General features: G+C 43.8%; 1 protein-coding gene across 3 annotated transcripts in view; it reads left to right on the top strand.

Annotated features, from left to right (window-relative positions):
* Positions 1-21,938, top strand: part of MYO19 (myosin XIX) — a 349,059-nt gene that overhangs the window by 230,679 nt on the left and 96,442 nt on the right. For all 3 annotated transcript variants that reach the window (XM_085649443.1, XM_085649445.1, XM_085649444.1), the window contains exons 17-19: positions 4,722-4,829; positions 10,389-10,459; positions 11,558-11,670. In XM_085649443.1, the coding sequence (XP_085505569.1) occupies positions 4,722-4,829; positions 10,389-10,459; positions 11,558-11,670 (292 nt within the window). The remainder of the gene's footprint in view (positions 1-4,721; positions 4,830-10,388; positions 10,460-11,557; positions 11,671-21,938) is intronic.

Genomic DNA, 21,938 nt, shown 5'->3' with positions numbered 1-21,938 from the left:
TTACCGAAGGTAAGTAACTTGTTCTTTTCTACATTTGTCACATACTCCATCATTTGCTTCATAAGATCCAGATTTCAGCAAAAAAATGTTTTTAGCTCAAAAGGATCAAATATTTTTTCAAGATACAGCAACACATGGTCGCACAGGGAAGGCTCTTCTTGATTGTTGGCTGGTCACCAGTTGCTTATTTCAGTATTTGGGTGTCAAAGTGGAACTAACCTTTGCCCATAAACTGTTAACGTATAAATCAAGCATTAGCCGCGGGGCCAAAGCGAAAGTGATCGCAGGGGAAGCATGCAAGTGGTGCGTGCGCAGCAGTAATCGCGCCATATGGCGCCTCTGCTCAAGCCCGCGCACATGCACTGCAAGCTGTGGCCGGCGGTAGCATTTTTTTAAGCCCTTACTTAGTCTCGCCAGACCAGCGCAAGCGCTGGGTCAGGCGAGACCTAAAAACTGTGCGTTTTTAGATCAAGTTACTAATCTAACGCACTATCTGGGTCAACATGTTTCAGCCCCCTGGAGACTCTAGGGGCCTTCGGGGTACCGTCAATGGAGCCGGAGCCAGTGCCAGCAAAAGGGCTTGTCGGAACTGAGTCGGTATCCCAAGGCTCACCGGCACCCCGAGGAAGCCTGACGCTATGCTCATAAGGTACAGATACTAAAGGTCTGACCTCATAGTACAAGAGTGGTGAGTACACCTCTCTGCTAGGAGCCTAAAAGTGCTCTGTTTGAAACACCTCGGTCCTGACGAAAGCCCCTAGAGTATCCAGGGGGCTGAAACATGTTGACCCAGATAGCGCGTTAGATTAGTAACTTGATCAAAAACCCACAATTTTTTATTTTATTTTTAGTCTCCCACATCACTACTTCTCAAATTATCTAGGACGCAAGTGATGTAGGGATTTTAACTCACCACACGAGAGCACGAGCACCCCCTTCTTTTATCTCTGACCACTATTGACAAACCAGCAGGTCTTCCTCCAGGTGGAGGTCAGCACATTCACAAAGAAAAAGACCCTATGATGATGCTGAAACAGTACACGTAGGCGGAGAATTAAGGTATACCTCCACCGGCCTGTATACTTGTATAAGGGTTTTTTATGACTGTTTCTAAATGAACAAATGATCCTGGTTACTCGGGACAAGCGGTCCGTTCTCACCCCTCTTTGATTTGAATACTGACCATTGGAAACCGAATGGATCACAGCTTCTCTTTCCCTCCTCATTGATTATTGTGAATCAATTGTCCACTGTTTGAATTACCAAATGATTCAGTTCTTATTTATCGCTTCTAAGTAGTATCTCCAAAACATATTGCTGCATTTCTAAGTTTCTTTGCTTGCAAAAATCTTGAATAACACAGATTTTTGTTTGTTTTTTACATTTTTCTTATGTTAAAAGGCTACACATAATTGTGACTTCTAGAGGGTTAATTTTCTGGCTTTGTGTCTAAAAGGTCATGTCTTTAGAACAACCGCAGATTTTAGAACACTGTTCATGGATAAGAAAGGTATGGTCCTCACCATGGATCCCAGAAAGTGAAATTCTAAAACCTGCAGTCCTGTATGTACATGTTATTTCTTTAGCGCAAACCTAGCCAAAAGGCAGTGGAGCGCTGTACATGCTCAAAGACCAGCACAAAATCAACAAGTGATTGGAGTGGAAACTGAGATGTGGACAATTAATGTATTGTGATATAGTGTTATCTAAAGAGGCGAGACCTGAACTCTTTCCTAATTTGTAGCAGCGTTAAGACAATCCTGATAGATATGGAGGTGGATGCATAGATTCAAAGCTGCTGCCTAGCTTTATCTTTTTTTCACGCCTGAAGTCTGCAGTCCGCTGGTGTCCTGGCTGCGTGTGAGCCAAGAAATACCAGAGATAAGCTAGAATGCTACTTGTCATGACTGTATAAATTATGCAACTAGTTTTAAAGATGGTGGTGGATCGCTAGGGGGAGGCAATGAGTCCCATCTGGATGGGGTTGATGTGATAATATATTTTTTCAGGCCCTATACGAGATGTACTTCAGCAAGTAAGATGTCACTTAGAGGTGCCAGTGTGGATCCTCTGAGGCCATAGAATAGGATATTACCCCATCCAGATGAGAAGCAGTTTTGAAGTAGTTTTCTTTCTTTTAAGCAATGTGTTCCTTGGGATCTAGTGCATATCAACGTGATATGGCATTCGGTGAAAGCTGGGGTTTGTTATTGAGGTTTGTACTGTAATCTTATTTGCTGTTCTTGGCAATTATCATTTTGATGGTGCTACAGTCAGTTGTTTTAATTGATCTGTCTTGGATTGCTTGGTCCACAAACTGAAGCAAACATACCTCTTGTTCCCTGGTGTAAAAATGGAGTGAGAGCCTGTGTTTTCAGGTAAAAGATTACGAAGGGTAATTATATATTTCTTCCTTGTGTAACCTTAGTTTATTGATAGTGAGGAGAAGAAATCCTTTATAGCGCACTGCAGAATCCATCTTTGTAGGAAATTGAGCAGAGTATACTGAACTAGGAAATATTTCCTCACTCTCAATAACTGCTACTCCAAGACCCTTCAACATTGTATAATAAATGTGCAAGAATGTTCCAGGTAAACATGGTTTATAAGAGGGGATAGGGTTGTCGTGAGGTTACATAGGCCCCAAGCACAAACGCCTCCATTTTACTTGTGCACTTTTAAGATTGACATCTTTTTAAACAATGACTTTTAACACACATTTGCTTATGCACCCATATAGGATTATGTTCTCAGAAAATGGTTTACTTAAACTTATTCATTGGTACATTATCAGGCCTTGATCATTCTGTACGAGGAATAGGTACACTGGTGCAAAATGTTGTTGATTGTTCAGTGGCAGCTCTGAGTGGGTAAAATTAAGTGACAACTGGGCCAGAGCTTAGGCACTGAACAAATGGGTCAAGTTAATTATATAAACTGCACCAAGCCTTTCTTTAGACAGAGGAGCCTTTCGATGAGTTTTCAAGGTCTCCCAAGGCTGGAATTCTAGCCCAGCTGAATCCCGTCACTATCCTGAGAAGGACGGCGGTCTGTTCTACACTGTCTTCCAGATGACACACACCTGCAGATAAATGGGGAGTTAGACCACTCCAAGGTATTCTGACAGACCCGCACACCCTATGTTTTATAGGATAAGCAGCACTATGTAGGAGTACGACTTGAAGTATTCATATAATCAACGCAAATGCACCATGGTTGAATTGCTTATTCTGTACACCATTCTTGTAACACTGGTAACCTTGTTTTGCTTCATTTTATTAATCATTGCAGCTCACGTATTTTAAACAATAGTCCAATTGCTTCAATAAATATTTGAAATGCCAACTTGTGTACTTCTTGTGTCTCACTTTGGGCGTGACTGAGTTAACAACAAAAGGGTAGATCGATTTTCACGATTTCCTTGAGGAATCAGGGTTGCCATGTTCTGAGGTTGCAGACACCATCCGGTACCTTGTAAGGTTTAGAGGTCTAGATGGTGCACTGTGAGCTAGCCAGTAATTAGGTCAACATATTCTGATGGTGTGCGCTGACTCAGTCCCATATAGTTTAATGCGTATGTTGCCCAAATGCACAACCATATGACATGCAAGAACCATATGACATGGCGCCCTCCAGCATTCTAGGTCAGGTAGTTATTTAATGGGTCTCCTGGCTAGTTTTCTTTCGTGTGCACAAAGACACCACTCGCCATTTAAACGAAGACGTGTGTGGTGTTAGGCAAAAAATCCTCCTCAGCAAAATAGGGAACCCCTTATTTCTGCATGTAGGTTGTTCAAGCTTTAACCTTTCGGAGGATCACCCCACCATAGTTACCTTCTCTGAGTTTCACATGTTTAAATGGCTAATCCAATACTAGTGGTCATACCACTAAACTGCAGACATGTAGTAACACAGATGCACAGTCTTATTGAAATAGTAGGAATCATACAACAGGGTTATTAAGGTAAAGAAGGTGATGAGGTCAAAGGAATAGTCAACCTGCTTTTTTCTGCATACATGCCAACTGTTCTTTTAAGAAGAATTGGTCATTTGCTTTACAAAAGTTATTTCACAAATTGTTTGCTTCATACTTTATCTTTCTCCCTGGTAATCCTAATTATCCTCTCATCCTCATACTTTTCCCTTAGGGCCACGATCTGAACACTATTCTCAGACATTTAAGTCTATAGCTTGTTTATTACATCACAGGCAGTCATTAAAATGTACGTCCATGTAACACTATATTACAAATTGTTTCGTCTTTCACGTGCACCATATACATATGTAGTGTGTTTGAGATTTACACCTATACAAGGATGCCTGTGGCATTAAGATTTGTTTTGTTTAGAAAAATATGAGTTTGTCATGCAAAGACCAGCATCTTTCAAAGATGCTGCCCAACCACATTCTTTTTCCCTATTTGTAGCCCATCACTGGATTTATTGGACATGCTTCTAGCAAGAGATCTTGAGTAGATAACCGCCTAATCGCGTGGAAAATTATTCAAATAAACCAGGGAAAATATCAAGTAGAAGTGCTTCATTCTCTTCAATTTCATACACACCTAACAGCCCCTTTGCCCTTTATTAAGGGATTTTGCCCCACAATAGAGACACAAGCAACCATGCACATTTCATTTTGAAAAGGGAAGCTTAAACGGGTAAAATCTATTGTGTACTCTAAGTGCTTACTTTCTTATTCCTCTTGGTTTCTTGCTACAGAGCTCGTTGGAAAGTTTGATGCAGATTTTGCACAGCACCACCCCACACTACATCCGCTGCATCAAGCCCAACATGGAGTGCGAGGCCATGATGTTTACTAAAGAGGAGGTATGCTATGTTCTGCTTTTGTCCTATCCAGCCAACTGTCCCAGTGGTTAAACACCTCGTATTCATAGTCTCTTTGATCTAGAGACCCCTTTGTAACCGAGTAGGGAACTTCGTATATGTGCGAATAAGTTGGGTTATGCTCTAAAACTACAAACCTTACTTTGTCTCCAGATTTACTTTTGCTAGCTCATGCAGTAAAGCTGCTTTGTTTTGTTCATATTATTTGGTATTCGATTTAGCATCAAAATGAATGGATTTTCTCTTTTGATATTGTCATTACCTAGTATATAAAAAAGATGGCAAATAATTGAGAGCACTACCACCCTCTATATCAGAGGTCTTCACACTTTGGGGCGCACCCCACTGAGAGTCATGGCTTCATTCCCAGAGAATGTAAATGCTTCAGCAAAGAAGTGTAAATGAAATCTCCTGGAAGTTCGACCTTATTTATTTAGTGTGTTTCCGTGCTGTCTTCATTTATAAACAGACCTGAAAGTGCATAAACAGTTTGGGAGCTGTGATCCTGAGTGCCATGGGGGTGGGTATCCTTGGGTGTGGGGACAGGGTCAAAGAGGTGGCTAAAAAGAACACATTATTCTGTAAGCATTTTGTTATTTTTTTTGCTTTCATGCAACTGCATATAAAATAACCCGCACACAATGAAATGAAAAATAAATGCAGTTTAAAGATCCTATGATTATTTGCAAATCACCTAATCTGTCCATAGCTAAATAATGAATGTGACCTTGTACACTGTAACAGGTGCTCATGTAAAGCGCTCCAATACCTGCAGATGTCTGTGTGTGGGAGACCAGAAAGGGACAGAATTGAATCCTAGTCAGGGCAGTGTAGAATAGTGACTCGAGTATTTATAGTGCTCCGAGACAAAAAGCACTGTGAATATGTAGGTAATTAAAAAAAATAGTTTTCAGTTTTATGTAGATCAGACTCAATCCGAAGGTTTTGGAGCGCTTTGCATGACACCAGCTACATAACACAGGGTCACAATAATTTTTGTAGGCGCGGATAGATTAAGTGATTTGCCCAGAATCACAGGATGTTGAGCGGATGCCGATACCCGAACCGGGTTCTCCAATTCCAAAGTTAGCAGCTCAAGCTGTAATGCCACATCCTGAGGTAGTGTTTGAGATGAGAACAATTGCTTTCAAAATATGTATTTTATCAATAAGTAATCATACTGTATCTAGTGCTAACACTTTAGTGAGTCTCTCAGTTACACCAGGAACTCCGCTGATAACGCCCTTATATTACCTCTTAACAAGAATAAATCTTTGTAACCATGAAGCTCTAAGGGACTCCATCAATTAAAGGCTGTTGAGAAGGCCTTTGTCTTTCTTAGCTCTTTGTACCCCACCATCCCCTTTGCTTTAAGGCAAAAGGATCTCAATGTCATCATTAATGTTTCAGGACCTCTGCTTTTGTAAAAAGTGAGTCCATGGGGTGGCAGGGAGGGCCAACAAGGTTTCATTCAGATGTCCACAAACGACCTCAGAGTAAGTGGCAGAGGAGAAACAGGAGAGGAGAGAGGTCCATGGATAGTGTCAAAGATGTGGCCGAGAAGAGGGGGCATTATGTGGGGGCTCATTTTTTAGTTTACAGTTGAACAGAGGCAACGTCCTCAGAGAGATGCTCCCTAGGAAAGGGGTGATATAAAGGGGCTTTCTTACTATGAAAATATGGAGAGGGGGCCCATTGTCCTTGCTTGCATTAGAGCCCAGGTAACACTTGGAGCTTTTTTTTTTAGAAAGTATCATTGGTGCTGCAGGTACAGTGGCATGGGGGTCACGTGGTATGTTGCATCTAGATAAGGGGAAAAAGGTCCTCATCCCTTACTAGTCATATAATAAGCATGTATCGTTCTTGTGCTGTTTTCGGCCCAGAAACAGGGGGAAATGCCCCTATCCCCGTAACTTGAAGTAGGATTTGTTCGGTGTGTCCGGGCGAGAGTATGAATTTTTGGTTGGTTAGGATAAAATATCCAATTGAAGCAAGTATATCAAATGATAATGGTGAGAAGTTTGTGCTTTTATTTGTCTGTAAGAAAAGAACAGGGATGGCACAGCCAACATGTGTTTCGCCCTCTAATTGGCCATCAGGCCTAGGGCTACCTCAGGGCTGAACAAGGGCAGTAATTACCGCAAGAGTTCATGACACCGAGTCAAGTGGGTCATGTGTACAGTATATATAAGGGTGTGGTAGGTGGGAATAGAGGGGGAAGGGTGAGTAAGTGAAGAATTAAGGGAAGAGACCAGGGAAAAGAAAGAGGAAAGGGAGCAGAGTTTAAAGTGCGAAGATTTGGCAAAGGTTGTTCCTGGAAATTAAGGTGTGGTTGAACAGAAAAGTATATGTGTAGGGGATAGATATTAGGTGGAGGTCAAGGATAGTAATTGGGGCAGACGTGCAAAGAGTGGTTAAGTGGTATGGAAAGGAAGGGGGATGTGACCAGGGTATTACAGTCATATTCAAAGTTAGGGAGAGAGTTAGATAGTTATATGCGGGCAGGTTGGCAATTTCAGAGAATTATGTCATACAATTGTGATATTAACACGATTAGTATAAGCCCAGTCAATTTCAGGCACAATGACAAAAAAATGATTGAAGAAAATAACATGGTATAAATTGTCGAAGAGCCACAAATCAGAGTAGCGCGCGTATGTAAGAAACATTCAGAACAGTTAGCGATTGACAGTGTACATATTTGTGAAGGCATCATGATTGCGAAGTTCGGGACAGCGTTTGTATTCAGAACAAAAACAAGGCAGGTACCCGTTCGCAACATACATATTTACGACAACATCATGATAATGAAAAATAATTTTCAGTTTTTAAAAAATCAAGTGATCATTTAACGAGGGAGAGCGAGGAAAGGGCATGTCATGCAGAAAGCAGGATAGTCGGGAGAATCAATAGTTTAGGTACAATTCGTGTGGTTTTCCAAAAATAGTAAAGTGATGACGCGGTCACGGAACGCAAGAAACAGATTGAGGACATTGGTTTAACAAGGTGCAGTTGATCACAAGGATCCAACGATACAATTAAGTGTTAAATCGGACGCAAGATGTTGAAATACTGTGGTAGAAAGAGAGCATATATTTACAGAATGGATGGGATTGCAGCGTCAAGGTGATCCGGTCCGGTATGAAATGAAGGGAGAAGAAATTTTACTTTAGTCACATTTTATATGGGTGGTTATGCGAGAGACGCGGGTATGGGTGCGTGGTGTCAAAATCAGTGAGGCGGTGATAATTGTGGGCCGCGTGACAGACGTGTCATCAATTGAGATACAAGTGATTAGATAAATGCAGTAACATGCAATAACCAATTATGAATAATATTGTGATTTCTAAAGAAGCAATGGAAGAAGTGGTCTAGAGCATACAACATCGTTGTGAAGTGAGGCTAATTCAAAGTTTCGGAAGTGCTCATACGCGCTCGATCTAGGATAAGTCGGGCAGTGGGACGTGAATGCCAACCTATGCGGAATTACGATATATTTTAAGTGTGTAATGGATTCGTAAGAGATACAGGTGCACTCGACGGATTCAGAGGCAGAATTATGTGAGGTGCACCAGGAGATTCAGTTAGCAAAATCATGTGAGGTGCACAAGGAGATCAGGAATCCCTTACCGGGTTGTCAGGTAATGGGATATCTTAGTGAACTAAAGGGTTTGTAAACCCAACGGTTCTAGATGGGGAGAAACGAAACAGAGAAGAACAAAAATTATTTGATATTCGGGCTAAGTAGGCTATGGTCAAATGGGGCATGGAGGGGGTAGTGAAGTAATTCTTACCTCCGGTCTCGGCTAATGCCAGGTTTCGATGGGTTTCCGAGGTTGTGGCGTAATGTGAAGCCGATAAAAGTGTGCACAGATGAAGTGGTCGTGTGTATGAACTTCCGGGTAACCCGGAAGTGACGATGTGCTTACGACGATGGGGGCATTATGTGGGGGCTCATTTTTTAGTTTACAGTTGAACAGAGGCAACGTCCTCAGAGAGATGCTCCCTAGGAAAGGGGTGATATAAAGGGGCTTTCTTACTATGAAAATATGGAGAGGGGGCCCATTGTCCTTGCTAGCATTAGAGCCCAGGTAACACTTGCAGCTTTTTTTTTTTAGAAAGTATCATTGGTGCTGCAGGTACAGTGGCATGGGGGTCACGTGGTATGAGGAGTCCGCTAAACCCAAGTCATGGCAGCATTACTATCCTTGTTCTCTCGCACTATGGCCCAATGCACACTTACTATAGTAGTGTTGCTTTCAGCCTCCGAGCAATGGCTCAAGAGAGGGGAAAAGCAGAGGGGACACCTTACTTCAGCCTCAGAGAGATGGCGGGGGTGGACTGTACAAGATGGGCGCTCTGTTTTTAACAAATAGCAGTGGAAACCGCCTGCTTTGCACTGCAGTAGCTATCATCGGTGAAGCAGGAGCAGAGGCACTGGGACCCGGAGTCTGAGGGGCGCACTGCATCACAATTGTAACCGCGTCACATGAAAAAAGGGGCAGGGGCTTATTTTCCTATCTAGCATTAGGGCACCCTTGCAGGAAAAGGACAACCTGTGTAAGCACTTTTTTCTTGAAAGGGACAGAGAACCTGTTGGAATATTGGAGTAATGGTCAGGCAAGAGGGGTCAGGAAGGAGTGAAGGAGGCGGAGATAACGGCCTGCTATTCAGGGCCTCAGTTATCATTAGTGCCGCAGGTGCAGTTGCATTGAGACACTGGAGTGCGGGGGGCTCCCAACACGCCAGTTATGGTGAGCAGACTTTTTTTTAGCCAGTTCCTGGTTTTGTTGGAAGAATTTGCTGTTTAGAAGTCTCACATTTAGTTTGCATAATGAGCTATTGAAAAACGTACCACTGAAATTATCTCATATGCCCGGTGCCCTGCACTCGGTTCCATCTCTCCCGCTCCCCTAATCTTTGCCCTGAAGTTTTGGAGCGGGGTGGGGGCGGCAGACTTCAAATATCTTGCTTAGGGGGTCTGAGAGCAAAAATGTTTGAAGACCTTTGCTCTATATAATCTGGATACTTATATCATGGTAGCGTAAATATATGGTATCTGATCGGAGAGTTGAATATGTTACGTTGTTTTGATTTATAATACCTAGTAGACCCAAGGTGTCGTCATCTTATAAACTATAAGATGTGTTATTTTGTGGAGTTTGAGAGACACTGGCGACCGACGAGTAATGTTGCTGCTTCCACATACTATCAAAACGTTTTGTAAATGTAATAGATAAAGTACTAGTAATATTTGTAGCTTTCAGCAGGAATAGTGTTTCTTACATGTGCTTACTAATACTTTCCTATCATGACAAGTTGTGCTAATACGATTAACAACCCACTGGAAGTATTTCTTTTACTTTTTTTCCTGAAAGGAAATACCTTGATGGGCCCAAGGAGAATGCTTGTCCATTGAATTCTCTGCCCCGTCGTAGGGTCTTTGAAAGCAGAGAGTTAGCAAATACCTACAATAGACTCTTTCCTGACGGAAAAAGACGGAGATTGTTAAACCAAAATATTTCTTTGTTTGTTCTTTAGGTTCTCAGTCAACTAGAAGCTTGCGGGATTGTGGAGACCATCAACATCAGCGCGGCCGGGTTCCCTATCAGGTACAGATTGGGGAATGCATCTTTGAGTTCTATTGTAGTCTTCCTCCGAACAGGCCATCCATTGTAAATACCCAATTGTGTGCCACCGTATCTTGAAGAATTAAACTCTGTGTGATGTTGCCTTTCTTCCATTTCATATGTGATGCAAGGAGGTGGATTTGTGATTGAAAAGCGGTTTGAAGAAAAATAAACTATAGTTTGTCTGTTTTCCTCAATACCATATTGTGACTATTGGGCAGATTGTTTTATCCTCTCATGCTGCTCTTCTGTTCGGTGACAACATTTGGAGCACTTAAAAAAAGGTCTACCATCATTATTAAGTGCTTGACCATTATTGGCACATGTGAAATTAATCAAAGTGTTCATGTATTTCGTCAGTTACTCTATAGGTATTCCGTGGGGAAAGGCCCCACCATGTGTTATAGTTTGCAGAGAAACCAGTGTTATCTTATCCAGAGTATTCAATCCACAAAAGACATTCCTTTACTATTAACTTCCTGAAAGTTTTGGAATGTATATTCCTAAACAGATTCATCCTTTGTTTGAATCATCTCCTATAGAATCCCTGTTTTCTGGGCTTATTTTTCTTTTCACAAGCTTCTGAAAGGATACTTTTACATTTCTTGCTGCTTTGGATACCAGGTCTTGGTTATACCTAAAAGATATTGCTTTAAGTCAGTTTGTTTTTATATAGCACCTAATGCTGCAGTAAGACTTCTTTAAGTACTTCCTTTGTAGCTAGATGAGGGCAAAGAAGACATTTAGATGTTCCAAATCAGGCAATTATGTTGAGTTGGCAAGCTACACTTCGAGCCCAGGGCTCCTGGTTCCATAAGGTCTGACTGAGAGTAGGATGATAGAGCAGTGGGTCTGGTTCACTGCACGCCTCTAAATATTATAATTCCAGGCTTGTGCATCTACCACACCTATCGGCAGCTTCAAAGGAACATTGTTTCACATAGGCACCAAATAAGAACAGTTTGATAGAACCTTGTGGTACAACAAGAAAGGCTCAAAAGGAGCTTGTAAAATGTGTGCATTGATTGTTTTGTCATGCAGGCAATATGAATAACTACAGCACGCCTTTTTTGTTTCCAGGATCCCATTCCAGAACTTCATTGAGCGTTATCATCTGATCAGGAATTGGCACCAAGTCAGGACAGACTCAACACCTAAAGTAAACGGCTGCTCACCTACTAAGCGGAAACGAGGTACAGGTCTGCCTGAGTGTATGGCACCACAACAGCTGACATCAGCTGAGGATGTGATGTAATGCTTTCATATGTGCTGTGATTCATCTGAAAAAACAGCTGTCCTTCCTTGTATGTGGCACCCATGTCTGCACAGATGTCCAAGGAAGACATGCTGTACATCAAGTAAATGGTTTAATGGTTCTCCAACTTAATGCATTTTCTCTGTAGTTATGTCAAAGTTATGCTTGCACAGGAAACCCTTTTTTGGTTGTCTTAACTTCGGCCTGTTTAATGAATCACCACAAAATATTCTATAATTTGTTAACTTACATTTGAAATATTTACCCCAGTTTTGCCTTTTTTTTTGGAAAAATCTCTCGGTCTTCCTCGTAAATTTGAAAAGAACCACAAGTTGGACCAGCCTGCTTCAGGTCCTTCTGCTCTGTAAAATAAATGGATTTACATGGCAGAATAGAGACCTATCTTCAGTCTTGATATTACGATGAAGAGCCATCACAGAACACTTTACATGCAATCTTAATGGTTGTCTTTAACTTGGTTGGTTAGCCCTTAGGCACTGTTAGGAAGAGTCTTTGTGCCCCTATCATAGTTCGACTTGCATGAAAATCCTGTGCACCTTTTCAGTGCTTCCTCTCCTATCTTCTCAATACTGACACACACCTGTTCTCTTTCTGTCTCTTTCCAGTACTTTCTTTAACTCGTTAATTTCTGGACTGCTACCGGTATCTGTCCAATTCTGCAGCTTGCCTCTTCTGGAGCCAGTTCCTATGGAAAGTGTGACCTGAACGCTTTGTATAATTCTTTGCTTGGTAAATGGATTTGGTTATATGTTAATTCAAGCAAGTTCTATCTTAAAGGTGCCTGTGTAGCTAGCTTGTTTTCTCTAGTGGTGACCCCTGATCCTAGTCTTTTCTCCATTCTGACCTTTATCCAAATTTGGAATTGCTGTCCGTTTGTAATTAGGTGTTTTTATCTCTTTTCTTAGGCCTCTGTTCCAACAGGTCTCCTGCAGATAGTAACAAATGGTTTAGTTGAAGCCTTCAATTACATTTTGCATTTTTCTGTTGCCTTTCCAGTTCTGAGATTTTTAATGTCTGTCAGTTACCATAAATGCTACTTTTCCCTTCTTTGTCTGGTGTTACTTACATTCTGGGAAGAGGAGGGTAATTATACTCCCTTTAAAACAAAGGTATGCTTGTATGGAATTCATACCTGACATGAACCCGTGCGGGAACCAGCATAGTTATTATTATAGGAGAACCAAGAAATTGTAATTTTCTGAATAAAGGAATGCTTATGTTGTTAAGGGTGTTATAAAGAATATATATTTGATTGTAGTCTTTTCCAAGATCCCTTATGTAGTGGATCCACAATGGAAGGCAGAGCACAAATCCAAATAAGCTGTACGTTATCTCTACCGATCTTGAGACCTTATCTGTATCTTCCTGTTATTCTGTACCCCCTTTTCCCTGGTTGGGCTAAGACAGCTCCACATCACAAGGGAAGCTAAGCTTTGTGAAGCATGTCAATGTCTGAATTACTGTACTTCTATTAGAACAGGTTCACTGTTAGTAACAGTTGTGCCTTAACAGGGAAGATAGACCATTTCAAGATAGGTTTTACAATGCCTTCTTTTTAGGAAGACACTTACATTTAATCAGATCATGGTTGGTGATTAAATCCAAATGTAGATAGTCATTGCAAGAAGGACAGAGAAGTATATTGTGTTGCCAGTATTTGGAGACTTCAAGCTGATGAATCACTTGGCTGTCTGGACCAATTAGGTAGCACTGGCGTTTGTACCAAGTATGCTGGTGGATCAAATGAATGACTTCAGAGCATAGTTGTTAATCTTATGGGGCACTTACACCCAGAAACCATTTTTTGTCATTTTAGCAAAGAATGTGGTTTGACTTAATTAGCCTAAGCATTTCATAGAGCTATCCTTGTGTTTTGGGCTGTGCATACAGTTGCAAATATGCTACTTGATGTATTTGTTTGACTACAGATTCCGCACCCTTTGTACCGCCCGGGCACCAAACTGGATCCAGAACCTGTTTTAGCAATTGTCTCTGCGTGCCAATAGCAGCTGCACAGACCCTCCAGAAGTGATGGTACGAAGCCTTATTTAGGCATAACACCTGTGCACTGAATTCAGTTCTTTTTTTCCCCACACCCTTCGATGTGAATCCGATGCTCTATTCCTAAATTGTTTTTCCAGACAATGTGCTAGGGAAATGTCTCCCATGAAGGCCACAGTCTTCAAACTGTGCCATGACTGCAGGGAGCCGATGCCAGTTACTGATCCTCACAACATCTTACTGTGGTGTCTAGGGTCTAAGGATGATTCAAAGTACTGCGACAGATCCTCCCTGATACACCTGAAGGCCATCCGGGAGCAGAATGTGAAACTGTACGTAACAGGTCACTAGAAACTGACCGGGTCATGCTCCAAGTTGTCAGCCTCCTCCCTCTCCCTCTCCTGGTGCTGCTCCAAATCACCATCCTCCAGTAAATTGAAGTCTAAGTTAAGAGACAAATTTCTCTATAAATGCAAGAAGTCCAAGCAGAACTTATCTCAGTCCCGTTACTCTCTTTGGGGAGATCACGCAGTCTGCAAACGAAGGAAATTTGTGAAACTCAGAGCCTACTCTGATGCTTTGATGGTGAGTTGTCCATGCTGTTGCCCACCCCGCAAAAGATAGAGGTCTTTAGAGAGGCCATATTCCATATTTTCTGGAATTTTCCTGCACCCTCTGGAGTGTCTTCTGGATATATGAAACTTCAGGGACCACTAGTCGGACTACCGTCACGGGCCCTACCCTGGCTGACTCCTTTTCACCTCCGCCAGGATCCTTACCGGCACCAGCTCATGCTTTCACTACTATATTGAAGGTCTAATATTTTTGACCTACTGTGGGACTGGCCTTGACACCAGTGGCATCTACTCCGGATCCGATGTCTTTCTGTTCAGAGCAGGCATCAGCTACATATGGCCTATATCCAGTTATGAGATCAAGATACAGCCCCCATCTTTGCAAGATTCCCATGTTCTTTCTTGATGCCAGTACTACCGTAGGCTGGAAGCCTTGTTTGGATTTGGATGCTGTTCAGGGCTTTCAGCATGACCCGCAGGACAAGGATAGCAAGAAGGAAGCATCTAATTTACTCCCCTTCTTTACAATGATGCTGGTCTGTATTTGAATTTGCAGAATGCCAGTAGCCTAAATACTTGGATTGAGACGGAACGGTCATCTAACCGGGGCTTCCCAAAGAGGAAAGTGCTTCTTTTGAAGTGGTAGACTGGATGGCAGCAGAAGTGTTAGATCTTCAGCTACCCACTATAGAGACTTGGGCAAATCTGGTGTCGGAAACCTTGCAGCCTGGGCCTGCTACTTCAGAGCCCTTGTTGCCCCTTAATGAAGCTTTAACAAACACATTGCTGGTGACCAGGTCTAAGCCATTCCAGGTTCCATCAGTAAGTCGCACTGTAGCTAGGCGTAATAGGCTTCCCCTGGAGGCCTGGCGTTTGTGATGCAGCACCCAGCCCCTGAGTTATTGATACTATAAACTTTCATTACAAAGTTAATCCCAATGCTTTCCCCCATTTCAGTAGATAGACAGTTGATGTGCATTGACGCATTTGGAAAAAGTCTTCTCCTCCATGAGTTAGTCTTCGAGGTACCTAAACCCTGTCTGCTCGCTTGGACGCTATACACGTACTTTTGGGTATGGCCTATGAGATCTTGTTCCCCATTACCGACTATTTTAGCAATGCTATTGCTCAAACAATTCACAATTTGTAGAAGTATGTATTGCAAGCTGGTCTCCACACAACGGAGAATGTAGGGTTCCCCATGGGCACCATTGTAGTGATCAGTCCTCATGTCTGAATGCACAACACAGGATTTGTTTGGGACGTGCATCTCTTGAGGATATCTAATATGATGGCTGTAGGGCTTTTGGAGAAAAAGCTGACTTTGCCCCTGAGCACATCAGTGACAGCCGTACTGCAGCCTCACTTCTAATGGATACTTCTAACCACAAGTTCCTCACTTTGTGAGTGAATATTCCCCAGGTGTCAGACTGCATCCGGCAACTTTTAGGGCTGTACCTCTGCATGCCGGTAGCTGGCGTCATGCATCTCTGCACTGACTTCGTTTTTCTGTGGAAGTGATGAGCAGAGCCACACATAAGCGTTACCCATGCACGTTGATGTCCGCTCCATTCTTTCGAGTGCATTCAGAAGCCAGTTCTTGTGCTTCTCACTGGTCTATGACCACACTTTTCAAAAATTTTACTTGTGTGCAAGGCAAATGACACCTTCTAAAATAACAGGGTGCATACCGTATGGCAAACAGATGTCTGTGATGGACCCTCATAAAGTCTGTTTGTGGTGCTCTGGGTGAGATCACAACACCAAGGCCTACGACAACTGCATCCCGATAAACCCAAAGGCAGTAGGGAACCACGTGGTCTCTACATCGCCCAACTCTATGCCGCGACTGGCTAAAGTCAAAAGGAATGTCCCGCTCCCGAAGTTGTTTCAGAGGCAGATCGTCATTCTGGTCGAAATCTTCAGCGAAATTGAAGAAAAAGCACAACAAATCAAGCAGGAATCCACCCCTCATTGCCAATCTCTATTTCGAGAGAGGACAGGAGGGCGTCAACGTAATTCCCGGTCTCACTCCTGATCTCCATCAAAGCACCCTGAATTTCCAAGCCCGTTGGCGATGTCACAGCAGGTAGAGGCCTTCAGGGAAGCCATGCTGCATATATTTGTCACATTTCTGACTAACTGATGTTAGCCATCCAGCCCCTAGTGCTATATGAACCCAAACTGAATCTGCCATGACCTCAACCGAAGTCGTGTCAACCAGCATGCAGCCACTTTGGCAACCCTTCAGACTCCGATTCTAAGCCCTAATTACATGGTAGGACCCAGACTTCAAACCAGCTTTTTGTCATGTCTTAGGACAACAATAACTATGATGAGCATCAGGATGACTGTGTGCTGGACACTCCAACTGATACTGGCATTGTGACCCCACCCCTCCTTCCCCATCAACAGTATAACCGAGTTATTGCGTCCTTGCAGGAACAGCCACCCTGTTGGACACATATCTGGATTTAATATTTCTTCCAATGGTAGCAGGCCATCATGACATACAAGTGCGTCCTCTAAATTGTCCATCTGGCCTATGCTCTCCCTTTCCTTTTCTACTCTGCCACACCTTCCACTGCCTTCAGTGAGTCTGGCAAAAGACAATTTGTCAATCTTACAGTAGGGAATGCAGGCTCTTTGGCCAAAGGAGTTGTACACCGGTTTTCTGGCCTCCTAGGTAGGAACTGGGGATTACTCCCGATACTTCCTTATGCTGAAGATCGGAGGCTTTCGTCCTCTTTCGGATCATCACCCTCCACGCCTTCCTGCAGAAGGATAACTTCAAGATGCTCACGCTAGCCTAAGACCCTGAAGACTGGATGGAGGTGTTAGACCTGCAGGACACTTATTCCTACATCATCTTCCTGCTGGCCCGCAGGCGCTACCTGTGGGCCAAGAGCATTTTCTGCTTGCAGTGCTCCCCTTTGGCCTCCCTCACCAGTGCTCCTCAGGTTTTCACAAAAGTTATGACGGTGGTTCCAGAACACCTTCTGAGGTCAGGGTTCCAGTCTTCCCCTGCCTAGATGCCGAGGTCAGGGTTCCAGTCTTACCCTAGCTCGATGCCTGGCTCACCTAAGGCTGTCGTCAACCACCTCCAGACAACGGTGAATATTCTTACATCATTGGGATTCACCATCAACCTGACACTTTTGCAGACGCTCCCATATATTGGACCAATTCTAGATATGGTAAGTCGTTCCTTTTCACTTAAGCGCAAAGTCCAATGTTTAGGCCTTGGTCCTGAATGTCAGTACTGATGCCTCTGACATTCTGGGCCTCTTGTTAACTGCTTGCCAAACATACCAGGTGGCACATGAGAGCTCTGCAGTTAGACCTGAAACCCCAGTGGGCACAACATCTGTCGAATTGTATCCAGATTTCAGAAGAGACTGCAAAAGATCTGCAGTGATGGCTATTGGGTCAGTGGCAGGTCCCTCTCCTTACCCGCCCCCAGAACTGACGGTAGTCTCAGATGTATCACTACTGGGTTTGGGAGGCCATCTAGGAGGTGCAGATCAGAGGTCTCTGGTGGAGACTCAACTCCACATCAGTTTGTTGGAGTCACGGGCGATTTGCTTGCCGTTGAAGATCTTTTACTGATCATCAAAGCAAGACTGGTGCTCCTTGTTCAGCTCATGTTTTGCCCTCTGTGTTCCTCAAGCTCAGTCTGTCCTGTAAGTGGAAAGTTAATTATTAGCTATTGCTTGTCTGAGTTCATTCTAGCTAATCCGAGCCATGATATGTAAAGGATGGACATTTTGTGGTAGTAACCAAATGCTGATGGCTGCAATGTTGATAATGCCTGCAGCAGCCCTAATGACCTGGTTAGACATTAGCGTGTCTTAGTTTACAATTTCTTAGATGCTTGGTTTGGGTCTCTGGAAGGAATATTCAAATATCTTTACACAATCTTCCACATTACATGATTCACTTTCCTTAGAACGGCTATGGAACTAGCTGCTCAAGTTGTACACATTTTCAATCTCTCTATGATTCTTGTGGCTCCGAGGGTACTGAGGACATTGTTGATAGTATACAGCACTTCCTCCAATGCTGAAGGTCTGATCACTTGCGGTGTCTGATCTCAGCAACAGGGTTGTATTTTGGTAATCTTTATTTCTTGGCTAAGCAAGGAGTTTAAGTCCATGCGGGGTCAAAAAGATCTTCAGCTCTGGTTTCACAAGACCTGGGAGCAATGTTTTCTGTGATTTTCAAGGGGCTCTGCATTACACTGTTATGCATATTAAAAAATATGTAGCATGACATACATTGCTTGGTATATGAAGCTTTGTAGTCCCTCTTGGAAGAGCTTTGTAAACTGGTGTCTCTCTAATGTCAGCCATTGAAATGAGGGAGATGACAAACTTGGTCTATATACTCAACAGCGAAGCACTTGACATTGGTGGATGTTGAGTGCCTGCTTGATGGAGACACCCACCACATTGAGTGCTTCGATATAAAGTGAGTCCTTCTTTTGACATCCAATGCTTCTACATGATGCTGACTACAAAACTTCCAGTGATCTTGGTCTTTCCAAAGTTGGAAACTTCACTATCATGCTTTTGGCATAGCATGACTGACGTTTTCCTTTGCACTGTTTCCTGGACAGGGTCTCTGGTGTTCTCAGAAAACACTGATGTGGAAACATCAGCTTTTGTAGTTTCTACAATGTTCCTTGTTCCCGAGGTGTGAAGTTGGCCTGGCATATGCTGGTCACTAGTTATAGTGGCCACCTTGCACCAGTCCAATTCGACTCTTGGTAGATAGGTTTAAGACAACCTTTTAAAGAAAGCTATCCTAGTGGTAGCTGTGGAGAGCAGCCTTCAGGCTAAGTCTCTGAGGAATGTAAAGCAGCTTGTTTTACCTTATAATCTCTTGAATTACCAAATGAAAAGACACCACACAGGTATATATATCAAATATATATGTATTTATTTCTAAATATACTCTACTAATCTCTTTATGAGATTAGAGCCAGGTAAACATTCAAAAGATCAACAGCTCTCAATACATTAAGCACAAATATGGCTGTAGCCCTAGGGGCGTACCAGACCATATACTAAAATAGTGGTTTAACAAACTCGACTTGCAAAAGTAAGAGGCCTAGGGCCTTGGGAATCGCTGGGGCTTCACTTCTGCAGTGTTAGCAGGTAAGTAATCAGCCCACAAGAGACGCGTGCAGTGTCTAAACACACACGCGGGTTTTCGATTCGTTTCAATGGCAAAATCTCGCGGTTTGTATTTTACAGTTCTAGGGCACTTCGGAGTGGACAACAAGCAAACAACTTACAGGTTAAGTACTTCGAGAGCCAATGCACACTTGGGCACCGTAATGCAAGAGTTACCTCACCCAGGGAAGCCGGGTGCATACGTGTCCTTTGGTGTCGGGTCGCGATGCTGTTTTCAATGGAGATCGCTGAAGACTTGCTGCTTGTGTCGTCGAGAGGTGTCCGCTGGAATCCGAAGATGGATTGGAGTTGCAGAAGACCTAGAAATTGAGGGGACAGAGTTCAAAGTCACTTGCCATTGACCGGTGGCCAGCAAGATGGGTGACCACATCTGTCACGTCTCTTCAGGTCGCTGATGTCGTTTTGTCTCTTCGCTCACGAGGACCAGGAGGGATCGATGAAGACCAGCAGCTGGATTCGGAGGGTCCCACGACATCTGCAGCTGTTGACAGTGTCGGCACTCGGTTTGGAGCCAACAAGCCTTGGCAACTGCAAGTCTCTTGTGGATGGAAGATTGTCGATGGAGCAGACCAGCAAGGTCTGATGGACTTACCCAGCGAGGGTTAGTGAAGGCAGGCCCAGAGCAACCAGGCGAGCCCTTGAAGGTGATGTGGAAGTCTTCTGGAGAGTCGCTAGCCAACGGGCAAGCAACCGCGAAGACGACTTTGCAGGAAAAGTTCACCAACAGCCCACGGTCACTCGGGACGAGGTAGGCCGCTGATCTTCGGTACTAGACCTGCTCAGGACTTGGACAACAAGTGGTCCAAAGCACAACTTCGTTGGACGTAGTTGAGGGCTTGCACTCGAAATCAGTGCACGGTTCCCTGGTATTGCTGTTCCTCGTCAATCGTGGGGTCCAGATGCCACAGCTTCACTGGGGACTCAAAATGGCCGTCGAGAGGTCAGGAAATCCGCTTCAGGGGACGCAGGGACTTCGTGCTCCGGCGGGAGCGGTAAGTTTGCAACCGTAGTTCAGTAGTTTTGGTGCCTGCCAAGCAGGGGAGTCACTCCTTGACTCCAAGGGAGATCCTTCGGTCTTCCAGAGATAGTAGAAAGTTGAAGGGCCAGGATTCTTCTTCGTAGAGCGTCGTCCAGGTGTAATCTAAATTGCATTGGCAATGTGTGGTATCTTATAGTGAAAAGATGGGAGGGACTAGCTCTATGACCACTCCTCTAGGAGGGTCAGGGTAGTGGGTGGTTACACCCACTTCCCTTTGTCCAGTTTCGCGCCAGAGCAGGGGCAGGTAGCCCCTGAACCGGTTTGAGCTGGCATATGCACAGAGGAGCCTACTGCTCCCCCAGTGCAGGACTTCAAAGCACTCTAGGAGTGCACCCACCCAGCTCCAATACACTAAATCCTGTCTGGAAGGTGGTGACACCTCCCTGTGACAGGAAACCCTTTGTTGGGCTCCCTCCACTGCGAGTTTCGGTCAGCAGCAGGAGGGCAGCCTGGTGTCTGTGCTGGTGGCATCCATTTTGTGATGCCAGGGCTCTAGATGATTTCTACCGTGTAGTACAGTGTGTACATGTCGTCCCCTCTAGAAGGGTGGGATCCTACTCCCACACCAGTTACTGGTGTGGGGGTAGGATTCCAAGTTGTTTGACACCAAACACGACATGTTTTGATGCAGTCGTTCCAAAGTTAGCATTTACCGCGAGGTTATAATGCACTTAAGAGTATATGGTTTAACCGCATCCACAAACAGCAGCAGAGAATAGACTCTGCCAGCTGCAGAGGGGTCCTGCTCAGGCAGAAGCACCCCCTCACATAGTAAACCAAGCACCCTGCCCTTGGGATTGATAGGGCCTACCATAGGGGTGACTAATAGGTTTATATGTGTGTGTATGGTGAGATATAGGAACCTATACCTCAGTGAGGAGTGCTAACACTACCTCACACAGGCTGCAGTAGCAGGCCTGTGATGTCAGATTGTGAGTGCTTCCCAGGGGTGGCATAATACATGCTGCAGCCCCTGGTAGGCCTGTGAAGTACCAATGCCCTAGGTACCTAAGGTACCATATACTAGGGGCTCATAAGGTACCACAGTATCCAATCACTAGTGCATCTAATATGCACACCAAGTTGTTTAGAGAGATCAGTTAGACTGGGGCCCTGATTAGCAGGGTATTAACCAGTGTATACATCAGAAAAAAAGTGGGGGCAACACAAGTGCAGATCCTACTCTCCTACACGAGGTGAATACCTTCCTGATATCGTCTTGAACATTTTATCACACATGGGTCACTCCTGGACAGTGTGGCAGGCCGGCCAACACACTTGTTAGTTATGTTCTGACTTAACTGCCAGGCAAAAAGCACCCCATGCTTATTTTACTCAGTGGAGCTAAAACTTTAAAAACAAAAATGTTACT

Source organism: Triturus cristatus, chromosome 3_2 (genome assembly GCF_964204655.1).
Source record: "Triturus cristatus chromosome 3_2, aTriCri1.1, whole genome shotgun sequence".
Lineage (NCBI taxonomy): Eukaryota > Metazoa > Chordata > Amphibia > Caudata > Salamandridae > Triturus > Triturus cristatus.
The sequence above is the reverse complement of the archived record's forward strand: the minus strand, read 5'-3'. Positions and strand labels throughout refer to the sequence as shown.